We start from the raw sequence: 24,121 nt of genomic DNA, 5'->3' as shown, positions 1-24,121 counted from the left end.
AGTCTAGTGGGCACCGTTTTTTACTGGACAGGTTTCAAAGCATTATTTAAATTCAGCCAAAACTAATGTAGCCATCTCAATGAATTTAGGTCAGTTTTATAGGTGGAGGACTACATGTTTTAAAGCAAAGATAAATTACTAGGATTAATTCTTAATTTTTATCTTATGTGGTTATCAAAACAAGATTTTTTTGAAGTCTTTGGATTGGAACTCAAATCTTTAGTCTCCAAATTAAATTACTTGACTACTAAGAAGCTCCATTGATCAGACTAATACTTAATATTTTTTGTCAGCATTTTACATTCTTCACAGAAGAGCCAGGACTACACTGTCACTCCAGAAAATAGCGTGTTGTATGTTTGAGGCTGCACATGAATTTTAATTGTCTTGCCTAGAAGAGGGGCTTGAACTAGGTCTCTCCTGTTCTGAGTAAATCTCTATCTAGTCCATTATAAATAAGAGGCGCTTTAGCGAGAAGTGGCAGTGGTGGCTGAGGGCCACAAGGGTGTTGATGCTGTATTGAAAATGCCATAGGATCCATTGAAAATGACCAATGGATCACATACCTTCAAACTAACATGGGTATTAGTAGGAACAATAGTCTTAACTATTGAGTAAAAATAAGCTGATGGTGTTACTTCTGTGTATGGCACAGAAAAGACCCCCGTTGGCATACTAAGGTTAATGGTGGTGATGACATTAAGAGCTTTTAAAATAAAGTAAGTAGCCTACCTCAGTTATCATCTAGAATCTAGTTTTTTATTGTGACGTAGAAGTTCTTAGCTGCAGAAAAATATTGATGGGAGGTGGATCTTTAATCTAGTGGAGGAGGTTAAAATAAATAAAATTAGATGCCTGAAAGCTGAAACTGAAGATATTTTAAAAAATTCAAATGGAAATAAACAGCAAATTGTAATTTGTGAGGATTATCATCACTGGAAGCCAGCACTGGATGCCTTTTTAAAGGTATACAGTCCTTCCACAGAAATTGGTAGTTGAAAATGATATGGCCTGTGTCATGTGTATGATGATTATGGTGGATTTTCTGTTCTTAAGTTTGACTAATATTGTGGTTATGAAAATTGAGGTTCAGGGATATATTTTTCTCGTTATTTGTACCTTTGCAGCTCTCAGTTACAGTAAGGAGAGATTGGTATCACTAGTTTAAAGATGTAGTTTAAAATCCAACTAGTCTTGAAACAAATTGCAGTCTGCGCTTGCCCTAGTATTACCGTGATAGTGGTACGCTAACTGACACTAATGCCATTAAATTGCGGGAAGCAGGATAGCTGACTTCTGGAGTTACAGAAATTGGAAGTTTTTATTTCTATTTTTACCCATATCTGCAGGTTGTGTTTTCTTCTAATGAAGACTTGGAAGTTGGAGATCAACAAACTAGCCTTATTTCAACAACAGAAGAAGTAATTCAAGAGGAGGAAGTGGCTGTAGAAGACAATACCAGTGAACAACAATTTGGAGTTTTTAAAGACTTTGACTTTTTAGATGTTGAATTGGAAGATGCAGAGGTGAGACCTTGGGATTTCTTCTGTGTCTTTCCATTTGAGAACATTTTAAAAATTAGGTTATGTTGGTGCAATTCTAAGGAATTGGCAGCTCTTCTAACTAGTCCAATTGGGAAGAATTTATGACATGATTGAACTTAACTTGCTTGACAAAGAAACCTGTGTCACAAACTTTGCAGTGTTAAGTTGTTGCAAATTGTCGGGTGTTTTTTGGGGGAGAGTTGGGATTTTTTTTGGAGGGGTAAGTGACTTAATCTGCAAGTGAAGTGATATGACAGTGTAAGCCAATGACAGGATGAACACCTGGGTGTCATGCAGTAGAAAACTTAATTATGGAACAATATGTTAAGAAAATGGCATAATCTTTGTTCCTGATATGTTTCTGCATTTTGAAAACATGAAGAATAGCTTTCAAACTTACAAACTGTATGATATACTGTCTCATTATATACGATTGACTTAGTCGCCATAATTGCTTGCATTGACTTTTACATTATATGTGGTTGATTGCAGTTCTTACATTTCCTCCACTTCTCCTATCAAAAAGGAGAGAGGAGAGGGTAAAACAAAATTAAATATCAAGAAAAAGTAAAGATTCTCTTAACGATTGATTGGGATAAATAAAAGGCTTTAGACCAGAATTTGCTGAAGCTTAAAAGTATGACTGTAAAAGGACTGGGGAGAAGAAATCAAATGCTTTGTGGTTTCTTTCAGTGCTTTTGTTACAGTCTGTATAAAATACTGAATTAGTAATGGAGACCCTTGCAGGTTGTGAGTCAACAATCTACTAAGAAGAATATCTGCCTATCTAAACACTAAGATTGTTCTTCTCCTGATTAATCTAGCCCTTTTTAAAAAATCTTGCTTTTTTTCCCCTAATACTTCAGTTTTTATCTTACTTTCTTCATGCTTCCTGTGTATTGCTTCACTTCAGCCAATATTTGCATCTTCTAGGAAAAATACAGGTTCATTATGGTCTGTTGCATATATGTGACCACACGCTATACAGATAAAATTTCCTGTATTGAATGCAAGTAGTCAAACAGTTCAGAATCAAGGCTCAGTAGTAGTAAAACATTATTTTAATACTTGATGGGGCTTTGCAGGTAGGTTGCCAAAAATTGAAAACTTTGCCAAACCAAGTTAACATTTAACTTCATTTTCTGTATTATTTTAATAGCAGATCATAATGAAGAAAAGACAGTTTCTTTCTCATTACTTGCCTATATGCAATGTGTAGTCCTATGCTTGCAAAAAAAAAAAAGCAGCAGCACAGAATTATACAAATTTAGGGCATTACATATAAATTGTGCACTTGATATAAGAGCTGCCTAGTTTTGCACCAAAAATATAGAATGTTCTTTGTTGCTAATAATTAAATGTCAACACTATGAACTGGGGCTTTTACATTAAAATCTGAGTAATATTCAGAATAAATTTAAGTGCTTCAGCCCACAGTAGTATTCTTGGTTGTAGTTGGGATTCTTTTGCTTTGCCATAACTTTTCACCTTTTTTGGAGCAAAACAAATCACTAAGAGAGCAAGAGACTACAAAATGTTTAGCTTGCTTTGCTTATTTAATGCGTCATGATGATCTCCTAAGTCACCACAAGAGATACTCACTCTGTTAGAGCAGTTTTCAAACCCATACTTGCACATTTGGGGCTAGATGTGGTATTTTAGTAACTGTCTGTAGACTAGCGAAGTGAACTGATCAGGTTTTCCATCCTGCTGAGATGAATTGTTGAAGTTTGACAAAGTGCTTGAGAAAATCAAAGACCGTTACTGTATTTGTGAATTAAAACAATAGTGTTTTCAAGATACGGATTTCATTTAGCGTGTTGGATGTTTGAAACCCAAGTTTCCCAGCTTCAAAACGTGCAAACAGAAAGGATCCAGCTATTGGTGTTTTGGGTGTATTTCATAAAACTGACACAAAGTAGCTGGTAAAACAGTTAATGAAGACGTCATTTTTTCTACAACCTGTATATAATTAACGTTGATGGTGCTTTGTCGGTTGGATGTGGTCAGGTTAGATTCATGTCTGTTAGTTAAAGAATTTCATCTAATGTTTGTTGAAACAGTTGCTTTACATGTTAAGCTAGAGAAAATGTATCATAAGCATGCTGGTTTTACTGTTTTGTCTTCAGTTTGTTTATTTTTTTAATCAATCTCCCATTAGAAAGAGAAATTATTTTAAATCCTAGCTTTTTGACTAAAGCTTTTTTCCAGAGCTTGAATCAGTCTTTTACTGTTGGCAAATCTTATGTAATAAAACATTTTTCCCTGGTTCTAGAGTATCTTTAAGTGTTTGTCCTCGTTCTTTCTAATTATATGTGTTTTCCTTTTTGCTAACCAGGAGCTGCAGGTAAGTTGCAGCCTGGTGTCCTGGCTTGTTCATCTGTTGTTGTCTGTGGTGTGTTTGTACTTTCTAGTCAGATATATAAAATTGATACTGATATAGTTCTAGATTATATATTGACTTACTTTCCAAGAAGTTATTCAAAAGATTTTGACTTCATTTGCCATATATTTTAATTTATCTACAAACATCATTTAACAAGGTATTTAAAATTTTAATAAAATTAAAGGGCTGATTGAAACTCTGTTCATAATTAATTCACTACTTGTGTTTTCTGTGTTGCATTTGTGTATTAATTTTATTATGTTGAAATTCGTACATACATATGTGTGCAAACTTTTTTTATTACAGGGTGAAAGCATGGACAACTTCAACTGGGGTGTTCGTAGGCGCTCTCTTGACAGTATTGACAAAGGAGACACACCGTCTCTTCAAGAATGTCAGTACTCTGGTAGCACACCCAGCTTGAATTTGACCAACCAGGAAGACACTGATGAGTCTTCAGAAGAAGAAGCAGCCCTGACTGCAAGTCAGATACTGTCTCGTTCGCAGATGGTAGGTTATTCTTCTGTGAAAAGAATCTGAGAATTTCAGCTTTCACTTGCACTTTTAATGGATAAGTACGGCTCACACTTTCAGCCTTAGTGAACTAGAGAGGAACTAAATTAATGTGGCTAAGCTTCTTTTTCATAACAACATCAATGAAGGGTACCACCACTGACTGGTGGTACGTAGCAGGTTTATAATTCTAGTACAACATTCATTTTTTCAGTGTCTTTATACTTACTATATTTGTTTAAATATAAGTGCAAAACTGCATATGTTATATATAAAGTGTGTCTTTGTGGATTCCTAGCTTCAAAAAAAACCCCAAAATACTAAAAAAGAACAAGAGCAGTAAGTGATCCCATGGGAGCCTCAGTTGTGTTTAACCACTGAAATTGCTAATTTAATTATGAATTTTGAACCACATGTACATATAACTGAGAAAAATCAAGAATGCTGGCCACTCAGAAGTCTCTCTGCATTACATACATGAAATTAGGAAAAAATAGACTGGGTGGGGAGCAGCAGGGATAGCATGCTGCTTTTCAGACTTTAGGCAAAGTTTGTTTTAATGTTGCCCATAACAAAGAGCTCTGCTCTTCAGTGTTTTCGGTCTAGCATTTCACCAGTGCCAAAGACCTTTAAGAACAAGAAAGGAAATAATTTTCTGGATACCAAGGATAATTTCAAACTTCTCTTCAGAGTTCATTGTTGCAGTGATGCTTGTAATGGTTTTAGTGTAAAGCTGTTAAACTCATAATATGTAAATAAATTCAAATGGCTAACCATACTGAAACAGCCTATTTCAAAACTAATGTGTTTTTTCCCTTTAATTTATATGTTCGATAAACTATGAAGAATTTCATGTTTCTTTCTTTTCTGTCTTAGTTAAACAGCGATTCTGCCATAGAGGAAACAATATCAGATCATGCTGGTTTATCACTTCAGTCTCAAGATTCCACTAGCAGTGTGGGAACAGAAGAGGTGCTTCAAATCAGAACTGAGACTCCAAGTTTGGAGGCTTCTTCTCTAGATAACTCTAGCAACCAGCTGCCTGAGGTGGGGAGAAATGTGGGCTGGTGCATGGCTGATTTGGGCTCCTTCTAGTGTTTAGTAGCAACTTTGGCTTTCTTTTCAACTGAATTTTCATCTGTTACACTGATTATTTGATTTGCTTTAAATATTTCTAACCTGTTGGAATGTTCTTACAAAATGTTCCCTCAGTATGAAAACTACTTGGGCTGGACTGAGGGAACTTACCACAGGTTAAAAATATTCTTGAAGGGCGGATGATGATCATTTCATGGTGCAGAATGAAAATAGGCTAATATTCAAGATGCTTTTACCTGATATGGTTGAAATTCTTCCTGAGCAACATTTTCTTTCAAATACTTTTTTATTCCCTCCCCCCCCTTTTTTTTATTTGCTTTCTTTGGGTTAATGTGATTGGTGCTATATGGGAATAAAACCTCAGGCCAGCTGTGTTAGCAGTTGGTTCCATTAAATAATCCTTTAAAAAGGACAACAGATGCTAGTGATATACTTTTTTGGAAAGGCCTGTGTGGACTGAGACAGATTTCAAGCTAATGGCTGCCTGCAAATCTGTGAGTACTTCAGTTTCTTGGTTTTTAAAATTATCTGCATAATTTAAAATTAAAAACCTCATTTAAAATAAAACTCTCATCTGCTACAATTCCTACAATATTTAGCAGTTGTAGCTAAAACCTCAATATGCTGGGTTTTTTCTTGAATTTGAAGTGGCTTGGTTTAGGTGGACTTTCTACCTCTTCAGTTAAAATTATTGATGCTACGGGCAATCTTATTTTTATTTGGATAAGCATTGCTAATCCCATCTTTAACAGAATGTAGTTTTATTGAGTTTTCCAGAAAATTAAGCTATTCCTGTGTGTATTTGAATAACCAGTGCATGGTTTACACTTAAGAATGAGTCTTCAGCCTACTTGGTTTCAACAGTCAACTGACAGGTTGAAGTGACTGGAGTTTCTGAACAAAGGCTCTAGTCTTCCTGTTTGCTACATAGAAAAATCACCCTTATTAACAGGCAAACCACTCACCTAGCTAACATTTAATGAAGATAACTGTAAGAACAAAGACAGAGTACAACAAAAGGAAAGTATGGGTGACTGGTTTCCTGGGATAAAATTCTCACCTTCTAAAAGTGTAATATTGTGACTTTTATAAAACAGCTTTTTCTCACATTTTTCATATTTTCCCATTATGATTATCTATATGCTTTTTTTAAAAAAGTGTTTGGTTATATTGGAATTGATAAATTGTCTCAACTTTTGTAGAGCACCTGTGCGTAGATTGTCAAACAAACTGTTCTGTTAGCACTTCATCTGCTTGTCTACAACATGCATTTTTGTTCCAGTAGAATTTTGGGTGAGGAAGAACACTGATTTGGATGATTTTTTTTTCCACATAGGATAGATGTTTTATGTTAAGATTTCAAAAGGGAGAAGTGATATATAAGCTGGGATTTTATAGAATGAAATTCACCACGGTAGAACTTTCATCTTCTCTGTTGTTCGATTGGGTACAGTCTCAGCTGTAATTCATTTTTACATTTTCGTAGTTCTTTCTGGGACTGCCTTTATATTTGGATTCATTGTTCTTCTGCAGCTCCCTTCATAAAATCACTATACTTCTAATAATCCAGGTGAAAACATTCACACAAAGAAAGCACCAATGTGATTAAAAATATTAAAAACATTTAAACTGGGCTGTAAAATAATTTCATGACTGAGCAGCATCCAGAAAAAATTGCAATATCAAAAAAAAAATAAAAAGACTGCAAATGCATATAAATGCAATTGCTAAATGTGATGTGTTCAAGGTTTATTTTGTGCTTGTTAGAGTATGGGATTCAAATACATATGCTTCTTTCAAGCACAGTTCAAACACTCAAAGTTATCTCTCTGCAAGAGTTAGCTATCTAGTTGGATTTTGTTGCTAAAAGGAAGAGTCGGCTTTATGCCTCTTAACAGAATGAGCTTGAAAATATGCACACTATCAACTCAGAAAAATTTGTTAAGCCACTAAAACTAATTTTGTCCTGAATTGTTACACTGCACAACTCGTAGCATAGTGTAGTTGTTTTTTCCTGTGCTCATATACTTTATAACTCTTTCAACACAGGCATTTCATTGCCTGCGAAGTGCCAGTTATCAAAATGTTTCTAATGTCGAAGTGTCTTGCATTCCCATGTGCCTTAGCTGCTCAGTGTGACAAAATGGCTGTTCCGTGCAATAAAATTCCAGATTTAACTTTTACAAAAGAGGCATTAGAAGTGAGGTCACTAGCTGTGTCAAATGACAGCATTGCCACATTGCAGAGTACCATAGTCAAAGTGAGATAAGGTTAGGATCACTGTGAAAGAAAATTATATCATTCTGTTTAAAGCTGAATTGTCTTTTCTAATATGTGTACAGTTATTTATCTGTCAGAGGATCTGTTTAGACTGATGTGTATGCTTAGAAGCTGTCTAAAGGTTTGTTGACCAGTCTTGGATATGCCAAGACCACCATACTAAGAATGAAAATGTGTGATAATTTGTGCCTTTAGGAAATAGCAAGTACAAGAAAGTGTTATTTTTATTCCACAGAAAAATCCAGTAAAAGGTTTCGAATGGATTCATCGTAAATGAACTAAATCTCAATTCCTCTGTTCAATATAGCAATGTTAATGAGTGCAGCAACGCTAATGGAGGAAGAGGGAAGAGAGAAAGGGTCATTCTAATACTGCCTACCTGATTTAATCATCGTCTCTTTGTAATTGCCAGTGATTGAAAGCCTACATTTAGAGATTCAGGGTCAAACCCTTAAAGCTCCCCATATTAACAGTAATGGCAAAATAATAAAAACAGTGGAATGTCCTTTTTCCATTGTTCATCTGTTACACTGTTGCTCAGTTATGCTTTAGAAACTTGTTAAAATGGAGAGTGGAAAGGAGAAGAAATGTTCTGTACTGGTTCCAGACCCCAAAGACAAGCATGAGGCAGTCATTTTGGTCCTTACCTAGAAAAGTAAAATATGAAAGTCTTGATTGTGTTTGTTGTAATCTAAATATGTTTGAGGCTGTTTGCAGATATTTTTCTGGGAGTGTTCTCTTAACAGATTTAATTGAGTGTATTTGAGAAATTGCTATAAATAATGTCATGTTCTAGGATACTAACATTAACCAGAAGTTATAAACATTACAAATAGACTGCCTGTCTTTGCTTGAGTAAAACTGTGTGAACAATCCAAAGAGCTGAATGATTTAAGTATAAATGGATACTTGTAAACAAGTTTTTATAACTCTGTTACTTTACCATAATAAAAACTGATAAGAATACATAAGCCCTGATAATAAAAGCATGTTTGATTCACAGGAATGCAGTTCAGCAGTAAGGGATGAACAGGTTAGCACTGCCAGTGAAGACACTGGGTCATATCTACTACAAGAACAACAAGACTGTCTGGTCTGTCATGAATCTCTTGAGTTGGAAGAGACCCCAGAACTGGCAGAGGCAGCAGCTCCTGAGAGTTATTCTGAATCTATCTGTGAAGAGGATGTCACTCTTGCTTTGAAAGAGCTAGATGAGAGATGTGAAGAAGAAGAAGCTGACTTCTCTGGTTTGTCTAGGTAAGATTAATATTGGTTCTAAGTAACAGAAATTACATTTTATCAGGGCATGAATCAAACAAAGTAGGCTTTCTTATTGTGTGGGATTTTCCATGAATCCCGTAATACAAGTATCTAAAATGATGTTTTGCATATCTGAAATAATGGCCGATTTGGTTTTGCCTGTTATAGCAAATAAACTCACCACTTTGCTCAGCAGTTATTTCTGGTACAGGGAAAACAGCCATGCAGAAAAAGATGATAATTCTTGAATAAAAGAAATCTAGCACATTTCATCACCATCAATAGGACAGAAATGTGAAAAGAGGTCAGAGGGTATTTTGGAGCATTTTCTTGGCAGCCACCAGCTGCAAGCAGTATAATATGGAAAAGCCCTTGAACTGCTCTGAATTACGGCAGAACCTATTTTGGCACCCAAAGACAGGAAAAAAATGTTAATTTTTTTTTTTTTAATCAAAGCTCCTGTAGGAGATGGGCCAGTTTGTCTTTGAATTTGCCCAAGTTTTATTTTCAGTGTTAAGGTTAATCAGTCTCTTGTATATTTGTAAGACATTTTAAAGTAAAATAACAGTTTTCCATTTTTTAATATGGAGAGCAAAAATAACTATTGAGAGGAAAAGTTATAGTTAGTCCTAGCTGGTTGAGTCATATTTAAAGTGAAACCCTAAGTCCATTTAAGGTAACAGTCTAAGGAGAAGGGAAAACAGACCAAAAAACCCCAAACAAACAAATAAAAACACAAACAAAAAAACCCAAACCAAAACAAACAAAAATATCTCAAATTGTTCATACTTAAAATTTGTTTAGAAATTTAGGCTGAATAATACGTAGACTCAGTGTATATAAGAACATAGATTTAGTGTATATTCTGTCAGAGAGATCATTTAAAGAGCCTTTTACAGAAAAGGACACAAGAGCTGTAAAAGACCAAGTCATTTGAGAAGGTTCTACTGAGACAAAGAAATTGAATCTTGTAATCCCATACACAACCCACTGCAATATGCTTTGCAAGAATTAAAGGCTGGTACCAGTTAATAGCAGTTTATTTCCTAATGTGCAATGGAAAAATCTCTTAAGGTTTTAGTTTATTTATACTAAGCAAACAAACAAAAAACCCCATAGCTCTCGTTTGAAGAACGACAGGTGATTATTTATAGGGTTGATACACTAGTTAGAAAATACCTAAAAATATTTTTGAAGCTTTGCTTATAGATAGTATTCAAAAGAATAGCATGTTAGCTTTTGAGCTTTGTGCTACTAAAATGAATGTACCTAAAAACAGCACCCACACTTCTTGTTTAAGACATACTTGGTGCCACTGTGAATGAGGTGGTTGTTACAGAGAAAAACAGTATGTGTTTAACAAATTATTTTAATAAATTGTAAGTGGAATCCTCCCACATATTTTTGCTGCCTAAGTACAATTATACAAGAAGAGCTGTCAAAACATATCATTCCTTGTCGTACAAAAAATTTTAACAATTAAGTTAATGATGGTAAGTAGTAGCATTGATTAATTTATAGTTTAATATTTTTATTGAATGTTTGGTGCCTCCTGGAAAGTATGGCTGCAGAATGCTTTTTGAACAAAGACCCATTAAATTGATTGCCCATAAAAATGAAAGTGTTCCAATGCCTCCATTCACTTTACGATGTTACTTAAGACATTGTAAAGTAGTATTACACTGCTAAATGAGCTCTTGTGTTCCTTTTAAGGAAAGCTAAAATTTGTTATAGATATTGGTGAACCATGTTTAGATAAATAAAAATTTGAAGAATTGAATGTTAACTCAGTTATTGGGGGCAAGAAAAAAATACTAGTTCCTGAGTGGTGTATATAAATAGTGCTGTATATAGCTATATATAACCTACAGATGGAGCTTTGTCCATAGATATGCGTAGAAATAACAAGTTTTAATAAACTTTGGAGGTATTTGAGAGTATAAGCAATTTTTATATTGCAGTAGCAAAAGGTTTTGGTTTTTTCACTCTTTTCTTGGTTCTCATAGTTACCTTAGTTGATTGATTATTTATTTTACAAAACACTACTCTGAAGCCCAAATTCTTATTTTTTCTTCTTACCAAAATGAAGGGGTTTTTCCTGAAAAATGTACTGAGGAGTTAATTTCTGTTGTTTCTTATTCATAGCCAAGATGAAGAAGAACAGGATGGTTTCCCCGAAGTGCAAACTTCCCCACCTCCCTCACCATTTCTTTCAGCCATATTGGCAGCTTTCCAACCAGTGGCATACGATGATGAAGAGCAAGCCTGGCGCTGCCACGTCAATCAAATGCTGTCAGATACAGATGGATCTTGTGCTGTCTATACATTTCACGTCTTCTCAAGATTGTTTCAGGTCAGTGAATTGCAGTGCGTGGTTGTTTGTCTGAAATCGTTTCCTCCTGCTTTCAAAACTATTTTCCCCTCCGTAACTGCAAAAGCTGCAAGATTATGGTAGCAAGAAGCCTTAGAAAGCAAATCAAAAGCAGAACAGCTCAAAAAAACTAGTTCAGTGTTTCTTGTAAGCTCTTAGTTCAGGTTGTGTCCCTTCTTTTATTTTCTGAACGTCACCCAGGTTCTGTGCTGATTACAGAATTAATGTCTTCCTTGTGGGTTTTCTGTGGAATTCATTATTATGGGATCACAGCATGACAAACATTAATGAATTTATCTTGCATCTGTCTTGTGAGAAAAGGGGTTTTTTCTGCAAAGAAGTAATTGAAACACCAGGACATCCACTAAAGCAGCAAGTTTCAAATGCCTCTCTAACTATATTTACCTCATAGATCTGGTATCCAACACAAAATGCCTATGGCTTAATTTTTCTGGCTCCCTCCTCCCTGTATGCAGGGGATGGATATTTTTTACATTTTCAAAGTGGTACCACTTGGACGTACATTATTCTTTGCAACTTCTTATGGGATAGGAGGAACACAATTAATCCATTTTATTTACAGGCAACGTGCCAAATGAGTTAAGAGCAGATTCAGTACTACAAACTAAGACCTTATGACTCCAACCCTTTCTTATATCTCCAATATTAATTTTGCCTGTTGTTTGGTTTATCATAATACATTTCTCAGTGAAAGCCTCACTTTTTTTACCACACTAGCATGCATTTTATCCTGTATGTATGGGCAGGTTTAGGGTTAGTACCATGAAGTAACTTACACAGGAAGAATTCATACTCTACCTTATCCATGGAATAACTCATTTGTGCTTCTATACCCGTTTTCCATTTTCAGTTGAACTAAGTATTTTGCCACAGCACTGTGCAATTACTGTTACTGGTTTTTTTGCTTCATTTAAACATCGGGGTTTAGTTTCTCTGTATTATACCAAAGCTTAGCTGCGGTTGCTTTTCACATATTCATTCATTTCCTGAAAGTGGGAAAACAGGAGTTCGTATTCTCTTGTGTTGATTAAAGAGGGAGCTAGAAAAAGAGGTGAAACTTTTTTGGCTTGACAGGATAGCCCTCAATCAGCTGGAAAGGTGGATACCCTGGGAAAAGGGGCAATAGCAATCCACGGCTCGAGCCTGAGCAAAGAAGTGTTCCTGAGGACTTGTTACTGGGTACAGAGGAGGGTTAAAATGATTAATGAGACCCTGGAGGCCTTGTTTGGCTGGACCTTTCCATTTTGCCTTCCGGCTCCTACACCGTGTTTAACTTTGCAGCTGTAAATATCATCTTTCTATAGTTTTATTCTACGTATAACTTTCTAGGATTTATGAAATAATAGGTGGCAAAGTGCAGTGTTGTATTAGGCCAAGCTGACAGTCTCCATAATTGAACATGATAAACATAGGACTGATTTTTGAAGAAGGTAGAAACCCTGCAGGTGGCAGTTTTGGACACAGATTGTGCCACACAGATTGTATTCTGGGCTCGTAAATCTCTGTGTATAATTTTCTGCAACACAAACACTTGAAAATGGATCGAACGACTATCTATACTGCGTAAAGACAAATAGTCATCCAACTATACTGATGCTAACAGCCTAGATCTGAAAGGAGTAATTGTCTTCATAGATACAGGCTGGTTTTATTTATTGATTGATTGCATTTTCTGGAGCTAGTTTTACATAAATATTCAGAGCAAGTTATGTATTAGTTTGTAATTTAATGACAAAAATATATGCTGTCATGATGGAAATTTGCCCTGAAATCCTTAATCTAAAAAGCCAGAGGAGGAGTGGTAAAATGCAATGTAAAATAAATGTTTTTCTGATTTGATTTCTAGACCATTCAAAAAAAGTTTGTATCTATAACAAATGATTCAGTCAGCTTTCTTGGCGAAAGTCTGCAGCGCATTGGAACGAAATTTAAAAGTTCTCTGGAAGTGATGATGTTATGTTCAGAATGTCCAACAGTCTTTGTGGATGCGGAAACGGTAAAAATCTTATAAACTTGCATGTTGAAATAGATATCTGTCTGCTTAAACATTTTTATGTAACATAAAATGATGTTTTAACATTTGGAAAATAGCAATGCTTGGGAAGATTTTCAAATGATTGAATAAAATGTGTTAATTATTTTTGCCTTTTAAAAGGTTACTCTCTAACGTCACTAATTGAAACATCTGAATAATTTTGGGATGTAAAAAAAGATGCTTTTTATAATTGAAATCAGAAAGGAATTAAAATGTTAGGTGGCCACTATGTTATCATAAACATTTGAAAACACAAGTGAGAACGGCATTTTCTCAAAAAATAATCTCCAGCTGTAACAATGAACAATGAGGGAACTTCCTGATACTAGATATCACTTAAATTCCCTTGCTATTCTTTACCTTCCCTGCTTGTTCATGTTTATTCTATATTCTTTGCATAAAGAAGAAAAAGGAAGACTACTTATCTAGCAGAACTTTGTCTTTTTAAATTGTATTGTTTATGTATATATTCAACAATGCATGAGAAAAACATTTTAGTTACAAATATACAATGAAGGCTTTCAATTGTTTGTTGTTATGCACGTCGAAGTCTTGCGTTATAATAAATATTAATGAGAGAAGTCAGCTCAGTGTTCAGCAGCAGTCAAAAAAAGCTGTGGTAGAGTAATTAAGAAAAGAGACAGCAGAACAGAAAACATTATTGAGCTAATGTACATATCTCCGATACACTTACATCCTGAATTTTGGGGGCGTTTCTGGTCCCCTGCTCTCAGAGAAAATACAGTTGAACTGGAAGAGGTTCCAAGAAAGATCACAAGGATTATGAAATGCGTGGCGTGGCGTCCATATAAGATAGGAGTATGCAGGCTAGGATTTTTCAGCCCTTTAGGAGAGAAATCTGTCCATAGATGTCTTGATTATTATGGAAAAATGATAGAAATTATTGTATAGTCTTACTTGATGTTAAGGGTGATCAAATTAAGCTAGCACTGACTTACAAAACATACAGAACCAAAGATAGGTGATCCTTCATGTGATATATAATCAAACTATGAAACCCTGTCCTTTTTTAGTGTCTGTTCATGTTTTCAAAAAGCATCTGAAGAGATTCATGAAAGAAATAGCCATGTATAGGTTTTTGAGTATGCAGAACAACATGTTGACAGAGGCCAAGAAAGCATTCTGGAGCAAGTGGATCACCACATGCATGCCCCGTTTTGCCCTTCCTTAAGCAACTGCTGTTAGACGTTCTCAGATGGGGGACTGAGATAGATGGATCTTTGGCCTTGACATAGTGTGAGGCTCTTCTCCTGACCTGTTCTTTTTTCCCTTGGTGCTAAGGAGCAACTCTGCTCTTACACTCTCACTTTAGACTATGGGGACTAAAAAGGCATGATATGGAGAGTGTGTTTCAAGGGAACCATGTGTAATATTTTTTGTTTAACTTATGCCACTTTAAAAGCAGTAGAAATTAACCAAAAGAAGAAATTTGTTTGGGATAAGAAGCTACAAGAAGTGTTACACTAGTAGTGTCTAGCTAGAACAGCATAGGTGTTTTAAAAAACAAGTAAGTAAATATATATATAAAAAAATACAAATATAAAAAAGGAATAATAAATATATATGCACACAAGCATACAGACTTGTGTTTATGTGTACGTGCATATGTATGTACGTACATACATTAGTGTTGTTACGTTGGCAAATACTGTGTAGATAAATCTTGCCTCTCCAAATAATTTAATTGAAATTATCCTACTTGTTTATCAAATTACTTCTCACTAACAAAGAATGGCTAATCCAAAATAACGTTCATGCACATATCTTGGGTTTTGTGGTGTCTACTCATGTGTACAAGATTGGCATTTGATTCAAATTTGGCCTTTGATTCATTCAGAAAGCCGTTTTCCGCAGAAAGATGCCCTCTTGCGTCAAAGCACGGGTTCACATGCGACTTGGGAGTGGCTCATGGCCTACTGCTGATACAAGATGCCCACTGACTTCTTTGCACTTCGGTGTTACTGCACACATTGAGTGCAGAGTGGAATCGTGCCACAGAGCCATAACTTTCTTCTTGGTTGATGTGGACATAGAGGTTGGGAGTAGCAGTGTCTTAATACAGTGGTAGATTAATAATCTTGATGCACTTGGAAAAACACGTAAGCATCATTCCCACCCCTGCCTGAGTAACGTGGGATACTGTGACTCTCCGTGCCACAATTTTGTGATCACAGTCTTGCGCTTGCACTTTCAAGCTGACCAAGAGGTACCAGGTAACAAGGAATGGACAGAAGTACAGAGCTTTTAATGGGTGCAAGGAGTGACCAGTGTGAGGGAGGAAGCATCATGTTAGAGGCATGATTGTTACAGGAAGTGACAGGAGAAGGATTAATAAGAAAAACCTAAGTGGAAATAAAACTACAGGGAGAAATATTGTGGAGCAAAGCTGAGGTAGCAGCCCCTGAGGGAAAAAGAGATTTTGAAACTAAAACGCAGTGTCATTAATGGTGGAAAATTCTTCAAATATCCAACAGTTCCTGCTTTGACAGTTCCTGGTTCCTACAGACTGAAGCCTTTGCTGATGGTATAGTTTGCATATTGAGAAGGGCAAGTAACCCTCACTGGACACTCCTTAGGTTGCTACAGGAGCAATCTAGCAGTACCTTTTTTCCTGCTGCAGGCTATTCTATTTACACTAGCTGTGTGTATATCAAATATTGTTTTTCTTTTTGAAAGATCTAAAAATCCCCTTGAAACCTCTCTTTCAGATGTTAACTAGGTACTGCCCTTCTTATTTTGGCATCAAAACTGTTGTTCACTGATTTAACTGATACAGCAACATGTGTTAGTTTACTAACTCAAAGGTGTCACATATGATCTGTACCCAACTAATTCTAATTTGATTGTTTTTCCAAATGTGGACTTGGAATTTCATATTATATAATTTAGATATTAGACTATGTGGATTATAGTCAGATGTTACATGACTTGCAAAGGTGATTGCTTTTTTCTTCCAGCTAATGTCTTGTGGCCTGCTAGAAACATTGAAGTTCAGTGTTCTAGAACTCCAAGAACATTTGGATACCTATAATGTCAAAAGAGAGGCAGCAGAACAGGTGAGTCTCTCGTATTTCAGAACAAAAAATATTAGAACCTACTCATCAAGAAAATGTTGCAGGTCTTTATCTCTCAACAGTGGTATCTAAAAGTAAACTGTGGAAAAAAAATTCTGAAATAAAATCCTGTTTCCTTTTCTTACTACTATTCTATATGTATAATCTGAACCTGAGGTTTTTCTTATATGTAATTAATTTTTGTTGCACATATTTCTGAAATTGAATATGTAACATTGCACAAATGCAGTAGCATTGGGAAGAGCGCATTCCTAATTTAAAAATCCTTTTTAAAAAATGTTCACATATTTTTAACATTAATATCAATAAATTATGGTAATTTTTTCTTTATGAACGTTCTGGCTTATTTTATTAGACTAGAAGGGTGGGATTCACCTCCAGATTAAGACATTTACAGATAACTATCTATATGTGAATTAAGTGCCTTAACACCCATAGTATTCAAGGATCAAGTTAATACAATAAAAGAAATCAAGAAAGCAATGTGTTTTATCCTAATGTAGACACTGACTTGTTGCTCAGCTGTATAAGTCTTTAGACTTCTTTTTGTTGACTGGATCTCCACTGACTGTAATGGGGGCTTAAACAGCTGTGTCATATACATAGACACATAAATTTAGTTATCTCATCCTGCAACTGGATCCCATTGAGACTGATGTTTATGTCAGTTATTTAGAGTAATACAGTTTAGTTTTCATGGTATATGTTAGTGGTTATATCCTTTTTGCAAAGAAACACAAATTTTAAAAGTTGAAAATTTCTGTAACAAGGGTATGTATATTTGTTTTTGTGAACCTTTGTGTGACGTTCTGGAAGGAAGATAGTAACTTCAGAAAACTGAAATAGGTAAGATTTCTATTTCAAGAGCCAAAAGAAAACATGGATCTACAATCAGTTTCGCAGGTACAGCGAGAGAGAGAATACATGGGGCTTTTGTTGTAGAGAGAAGGTGATTCCTAGGAAAATTAAATATGCATTTGAAGGAACTTTTTACTGATCTCAGCAGCCTGTGAGGTCATGACAATGGCCATATAGGCAAGTTTGAGTGATGAGAAACAGAACCAGAATTCAAGCCATGACATCTTGGCAGAGCTGTATTTTGCAGCACAAGTGGCTCCATGTTTCTTCATCATGCTGAGTTTATTAGGAAATGATGGCCTCTGCCTTGCAAAGATTGCTGGCAGCTCATCTGTTGAATAGAATAGACATCCACTTCTTTGTGGAAAGGATCTCAAAAGAAATGCAGTTTCCTCAAAACCAATGCTAAAGTATGCTGCACAGCACTGTTAATGTAGATAAACTGTTTCTAGGATCCAAGCCAGCATTTCTGCTAAAGAGTTGCTGCATTTTTTGCCCTGCTGTGTGGCAATAATGATTTATTTGTAAACTAACTCGTGAGGTCTAATATAATGAGCTACATTTTACCATTTAGGCTTAATCAGAAACAAAGTGCTCATCTAATCACTAAGATTACCTTGCTCAATGTACTATTTAATGTCTGACAATCTGCAATGCGTAATGCTGTCATCATTCCTATGAGAAAATAATGTATTTTATTCCTCATTTTAGAGAGCAACACTGAGGCACAGAGAGGCTAACTGATTTGCCCCAGGGTCAGACAGGAAGCGGGGGAGTGGGGGTGTCTGTGTGCTTAGAATGGTGGCTATCCAAACATCAAGGAATTCTCCTTATATAAACTCATTTAGCCTACAGTTTATCATAGCAATAACAAACGGTATTGTTGGGTTGATTTGTCCAAGTATGATGAGTTAAATTTGTGTCCCTGTCAGATGACCATGAATTCACTTAATGTATTTTTAGCTAACTTTGCACTGCCACGTATCATATCGACATAAATCCATGATGGATATTAAGAGCTTGTTTGTATTTTATTTTACTTGATAAAGGAATATGAGTATCAGTTTGATGGCCTCTGTCATTATATCATAGTGAAAGAGTGTTGTTTTTCTATAGTGCAGCTGTCAAAAGGGTGTCCAGTAACATGTTTCTGTGGTCAGCCTGTCTTCTGCCGCTGGATTTGTGAGTGACTGGGGCAGGAAAAAGAGTCACAGGATGAAAGGAATTGTTCTGAAGTAACTGAGAGCGTTTTGCCAGGGTTTTATTTTTATTTAATCATTTATAAATAGAAGGAAGTAGTACTGAGGAGGAAGAAATGTGTAGCTTTGACCAATCATTTCTGACTCTTGATAGCATGCATTTTAGCTAATTTAGTGCATTATTTTTTATTTAGCATTTTAATTTATAAGTAATGACTAATTATATCAGCTAATTTATTTTTCTGAAACTTTTTTTAAAAGTATTTCTTCAGCTGTTGGTCCTCAATTTTTTTTGTGTGTGTGTATTATATATTATGTGTAGACTAAGAACCTTCTGAAACGACTTCTCAGATATGTTTTACTGGTTTTCTTTCTCTGTCCTATTAAACAGAGTATAGGGAATGATTGAAAGAGAATTCCTCAAGTCAAATCTGAATTTCCGATCCTGCTTTTTTCATATAAACATGTGGAAAAGTGATCAAACTAAGCTGGTTGGGCTATTGTATAATAAAGCAAATATAAATTAACAGATATTGAAATAAATATAATTTTCATGTTAATCTGGTATCCTCTAGAATCAACCACTGGAAAATTCTGTACATTGATTTCTTTAATGAAAAAATGTTGTTTAACCTTTAGCCTAATAGATGATGTTTGTCACCATCAGTGCTGTGTATTGTACTGGCATTCACATGAATCGAATTTAAAAAGTAAGAGGCTTGGGCTGCAGTTGCTTGAAACTCTTACCTATGCACTGAGATAAGAGAGAGAAAGGTACCTATGGTATAGGGGGTGGTTTGGGATGTCTGGTTTGGGGTTAATCTGGCAAACCAACCTGTGCAATGATCAAGACCAACCACAGACTTCCCTATATTATGCTTTCAGTAATGCTTTTCATCCTATATCTTTGTAGGAGATATATGGGGAAAACATAAATTGATGTAAGGCAAACATATAAAGAAGATTATTTTGTCACACAATCTATTGGTGTTCCCAAAGAGAAAATTTAGGTCTTTCTTCCATGCTGAACATATATTCTGTAAAAATTCTCAGCAAATAAATTTTGTCACCTTTTTGGAGCTACTGTTTTATTTCCTTGCAAGGAAACTGCTTTGACTTCATGTGTGTATTAGGGACAAAGATACTGAATCAGATAAATGTAATAGAAAATACAAGATTTTATGTAAATCATAACATTCCAGGCACACCCTTTATTCAGACTGGTTTTAAGATTTAAAAAAGATCTTAAAAGGGCAGTGTGTGAAAATAAATACTAGCTTCCCAATTGCTGATGCTGTTTGTTCCAGTGCAAACCTATTCCACTGTTACCGATGGATGCTGTCAGATAAAAAGAAAAATGAGATTTGTTGTGTACATTGGTATCCATGTCACTAATTGAAACTGACACCACGGTGTTTAGAGAATTCCATCTCTCCTCTTGATAAGCACAGAGGCCTAGTTAATTCACTAAGTAACCGTTATTAAATTGAGCAGATGGGAAATCATATTTTTCTTTTTCTTGCATCAGACAAAGGTTAGAAAAAGGTCACTAAGATTTCCTGTGAGACTCCAGATATCATGCACACAGTATGCTAAATTATTCTTCCTTGGATGTATAGAGCCTGTTCTTAATTTCAGAAGATAATCTGCACTTTATCTCAACATGACGCATTCCCATTTCAGTAATACCCAAATTACCTCATGCTTGCAGTTGTTTGCACTGTACAGAAAAATACACTGGGCACTGTGTCAATGAGATGATCAGATCATATTGTCCAATAAGAGCATGTTTGATTCTGCAAATGTTTTATAGTAACACTTTTAAATTTGCACGATTGGTTAAAGCTAGAAGAGATTACACACTGAAATTAATAACCTTGTTGTCTGCCATAGGAACATCTCTGTATTCATGAAAGAGAGTGGAAACTGCATGTTTGCATTGTGTAATGTGAGAATACTTCATCTCCCTGGCTTGTATGAACTGGAGGTGATGCTAAACTCCCATTAAAGAATTTATTTTTTTTCTTTTCATCCAGTAAACCTGCACTTGCATCTAGTTACACAGGAGAGTTCTATTTCCTTCCGTTTCTAAAGTAGTCCCAAGAAATATAACAGGCTTACTCTTACTATCTAATTTGATTTAGTGCTATATTTTAAATGCTGAGAGATCATGTTGGTGTAAACCTTGTGCAGCAAGTAAAGAGAAGATATGATCTCATTTAATGAAAGGGATTTTTCTGCTTCCACCCTCCCACATGTCTCTCTATAACAGTACCCAAATTCAATCACAGATTAGTATTTATGCTAAAGTGTACCTTCCCCATCTGGGGTAATGAAGGCTACAGGAAATTTACAACGGAAGGGACACCATAAAAACTACAAAGTGATATATCAGAGTGGAAATCATTAGTGGAAATAACATTGGTAAACAATTGACTTTGTATCACAATTTCTTACGTAATCTGAGAACATGCAAGACTTGATGAAGTGTCTTACGCAGTTTTAGCAGTCTTCAGTGTGCTCTGTTTCAGAAGACGATTAATCTTGTTTATATTTATTTTGCAGTGGCTAGAAGACTGCAAAAGAACATTTGGTACTGATGATGGTATCCATGGCACTAACACAGATGCCCAGGTAGGTGAACGTCATTTGGGAGACTCTGGGTATGAGATTAAAAAACATCTTTGTATCTATTGCACAAAAATTCCAATATTTGCAGAGAGATTAAAAATGTATGAATAGCTTTTCATTTCAGTTATCATACTATCTTTTGGAAACTCAGATTCTTATGAAGTAGCAGTCTAATAAAAAGGGCTCTTTTTAATAAAAGTTGGCAACCCATCTTGGGTTCTAGACTTAATAACACTCAGTAGATAAGCAGACTAGATAACATCTGTGTACCAGCAAGTCTGCTTTTCTGCAGCTGTTTCTAGAAGAAAAAAGATTAGCATTCTGCTTATATGCTCAGACAAACTGTCTAGCCAAAAATCTCTACTGAATTTAATATAATTAGTACTATATAAATACATATGACCTTTCTGGAGCCATTATTTGGGTGGGAAGCAACAGGGAGTAAAGTAGCAGTATGGTAAAAATCTCATGAAACACTTCTGTCAAAATATCATCTAACAACAATAGGTGAAGTAACCTATTAATATTAGTTCAATATTTTGTATGTATTTGCATGGCAGTCATCCATGTTTAATATTACTAATTGCTCTAGTAGGTGATAGCTTTTCCCCAAGTAGACTAGGACTTTTTTTTTTTTAAACAATAGCTGCGTAATATTGACACTGTAGATAAAAAAGCAAACCCAAAAACCATCATTAGTTAGGTACAAGGAATCTGCCATCTAGAATCCTGTAATAAGAACAGTGAAAGATGTAAAAAAGTAGAATTGCAAGTAGCAGATTAACTTACCTTTTCAGAATGACATTTTGACAAAAATCCCAAATCCAAGCTGAAAAAGGAGGAATTTTATTCCATTTATTCAATCGAACTCTATTCATGGATGCACTTGGTCATGTTTCTGCTGTTGAAAATGTAGCGTTCAGCAACAGAAATGTCTACTGTGTGCATGGACTGTTTCTTCTTTTATACAGTTTTCATTTGCTCTCATATATATATATGTATGGTTTTTTTAATTCAATCACAAAACGCGCCTGAACTTTTAGAGTAGTGAAATGTGTGATAATATACTGTTGATTTTTATATTGCATCAAAGTTGCACATTTTAAAAAAATATTTAATGTGGATAAGCATAGGTAATACAGCAAAATAATATGCTACCATTTGCAAGGATTTTTGCTTTGCCCATGAACACAGTGTTTAGTGTATTTTACACTTGGTTTACATCTTCGTATACTGACTGGTACGTGTTTAGAAATATGTAACAACATTTACTATTACAATACATTATATGTTCTATATATTAATACTATGGACTAAAATACATAAATGCTGCTTTTTTTAGAATGTTTATATACACCAAGAAACTGTTCTACCATTTAACTGTTAGAATATAACCGTTCTTACCATGAAGATAAATGTTACTGTTCCCACTGTACAGCTAGGGAAATGAAGAAATGGAGGGAAAGCCACATGCAGGCTTGCATTTAGCTTGTATGGAGAGAACGCAGGATTCCAAGTGAGGCAGTTTTGTCTGTTCTTCCCTGTTTCTGCAGGGTTTGAAGATCCCCTCTGAAAAGGAGTTATGTGTCCATTCACATTGATTATTTGTGGGGACCTGTTCTGATTTTGGTTTTCAATCCTAGCCTGCAAGGCATGCTGGCAATTTTTTCTTTATGTGCTCCTTGCAGGTTCAGTTAAAAATAATTTTAATGTGTACTATCCATTGAGGAAGCAGAGTCCTGTTATCCTGCTTCATAAATATACACAATTTACAAAACTTCTGAATTATTCACAGAAGCTTATAGTGACTTGAAGGAGATTGAGAAGTTACCAAGTGTAAGATCATTGTTTCAGAAGTCCTTGTAAATGGAGTGTGAGGCTGATAAGTCTATCCCGTCAACCAGTTAATGCTAAAAATATATGTGTTGTCTTGCTCAGGAAAACAGGGCTGCTTCATTCAACATATATTTTTCATTCACTAACACAAATAAGATTTTCTTACTAATTTTTAACACTGTGGTCAATACAGCTAAGGAAGAGTGAGATGAATTCTGTTCTGGCTTGTGCATTGCCAGCAGACTTGCAAGTAAATCTAATTATTGGATTTTTGCTGTTAATACTTACACGCAAGCTTGAAAGAATGCATCTGGACTCTGGCTAGACTGTTTGTACAGGACTGGCAGGTAGAAAAATCAGATTATTTCTCAAGTGAGCAAGTATGTGAAAGACACTGAAGCAGTAAAAAGCCAGTTTTAAAAGAAATCCTCTCTTGAATTTTTAGAATAGCTATCAAGGTGTGATTTTGGGGGAGAGGGATTATTTATGGCTTACTGTAATACTGAGACTTGGCTTAAAGAACACTGGAACTTAATGTCAAAAAATGCCATTCCTCAAAGTCTGATTCTCTGTACGTCATTAAAGTGAGTCATAGGATTCTTGTCAACTTGGGCAGTTAAAGATCTTACCTCTTCGCAGTGTTCTGTGCATCAGAATTTTTTGCTTATATAATAATTGTGCTATGTATATGATAGCACAGAGTACAGAACAAAAGCATGCAATGTTGTTTATAGCCTGTTAAGTACATAGTGTATAACTTACCCACATAGTGTATGATTATGTGCTTAGTAAAGCTCAACTGCTTCTGCCAGTTGGAATCAGACCTCAGTTGCATCTTCATGTTTACTATGACCATTGTACTTGCTTAAATGCTATCAGTATGTTTAGCACTGTACAAATCACAGAAATGAAGTTCCTGTCCCTAGTCTGACAAATATATTTTCTGATGATTTCTCTCCCTGACCCTCTTTCTCAAACGTTTTTCTGAAGTAGC

At 35.3% G+C, this 24,121-nt stretch overlaps 1 protein-coding gene across 1 annotated transcript in view; it reads left to right on the top strand.

Annotated features, from left to right (window-relative positions):
* FRYL (FRY like transcription coactivator) overlaps window positions 1–24,121 on the top strand; it is a 161,541-nt gene that overhangs the window by 132,170 nt on the left and 5,250 nt on the right. Inside the window, exons 51-58 of the mRNA XM_059818101.1 lie at window positions 1,350–1,526; window positions 4,237–4,440; window positions 5,320–5,490; window positions 8,825–9,078; window positions 11,227–11,434; window positions 13,320–13,469; window positions 16,487–16,585; window positions 21,226–21,294. Coding sequence (XP_059674084.1) covers window positions 1,350–1,526; window positions 4,237–4,440; window positions 5,320–5,490; window positions 8,825–9,078; window positions 11,227–11,434; window positions 13,320–13,469; window positions 16,487–16,585; window positions 21,226–21,294 — 1,332 coding nt within the window. The remainder of the gene's footprint in view (window positions 1–1,349; window positions 1,527–4,236; window positions 4,441–5,319; window positions 5,491–8,824; window positions 9,079–11,226; window positions 11,435–13,319; window positions 13,470–16,486; window positions 16,586–21,225; window positions 21,295–24,121) is intronic.

The sequence above is a fragment of the Gavia stellata genome, chromosome 5 (genome assembly GCF_030936135.1).
Source record: "Gavia stellata isolate bGavSte3 chromosome 5, bGavSte3.hap2, whole genome shotgun sequence".
Classification (NCBI taxonomy): Eukaryota; Metazoa; Chordata; class Aves; order Gaviiformes; family Gaviidae; genus Gavia; species Gavia stellata.
This window is presented reverse-complemented; position numbering and strand designations above follow the sequence as displayed.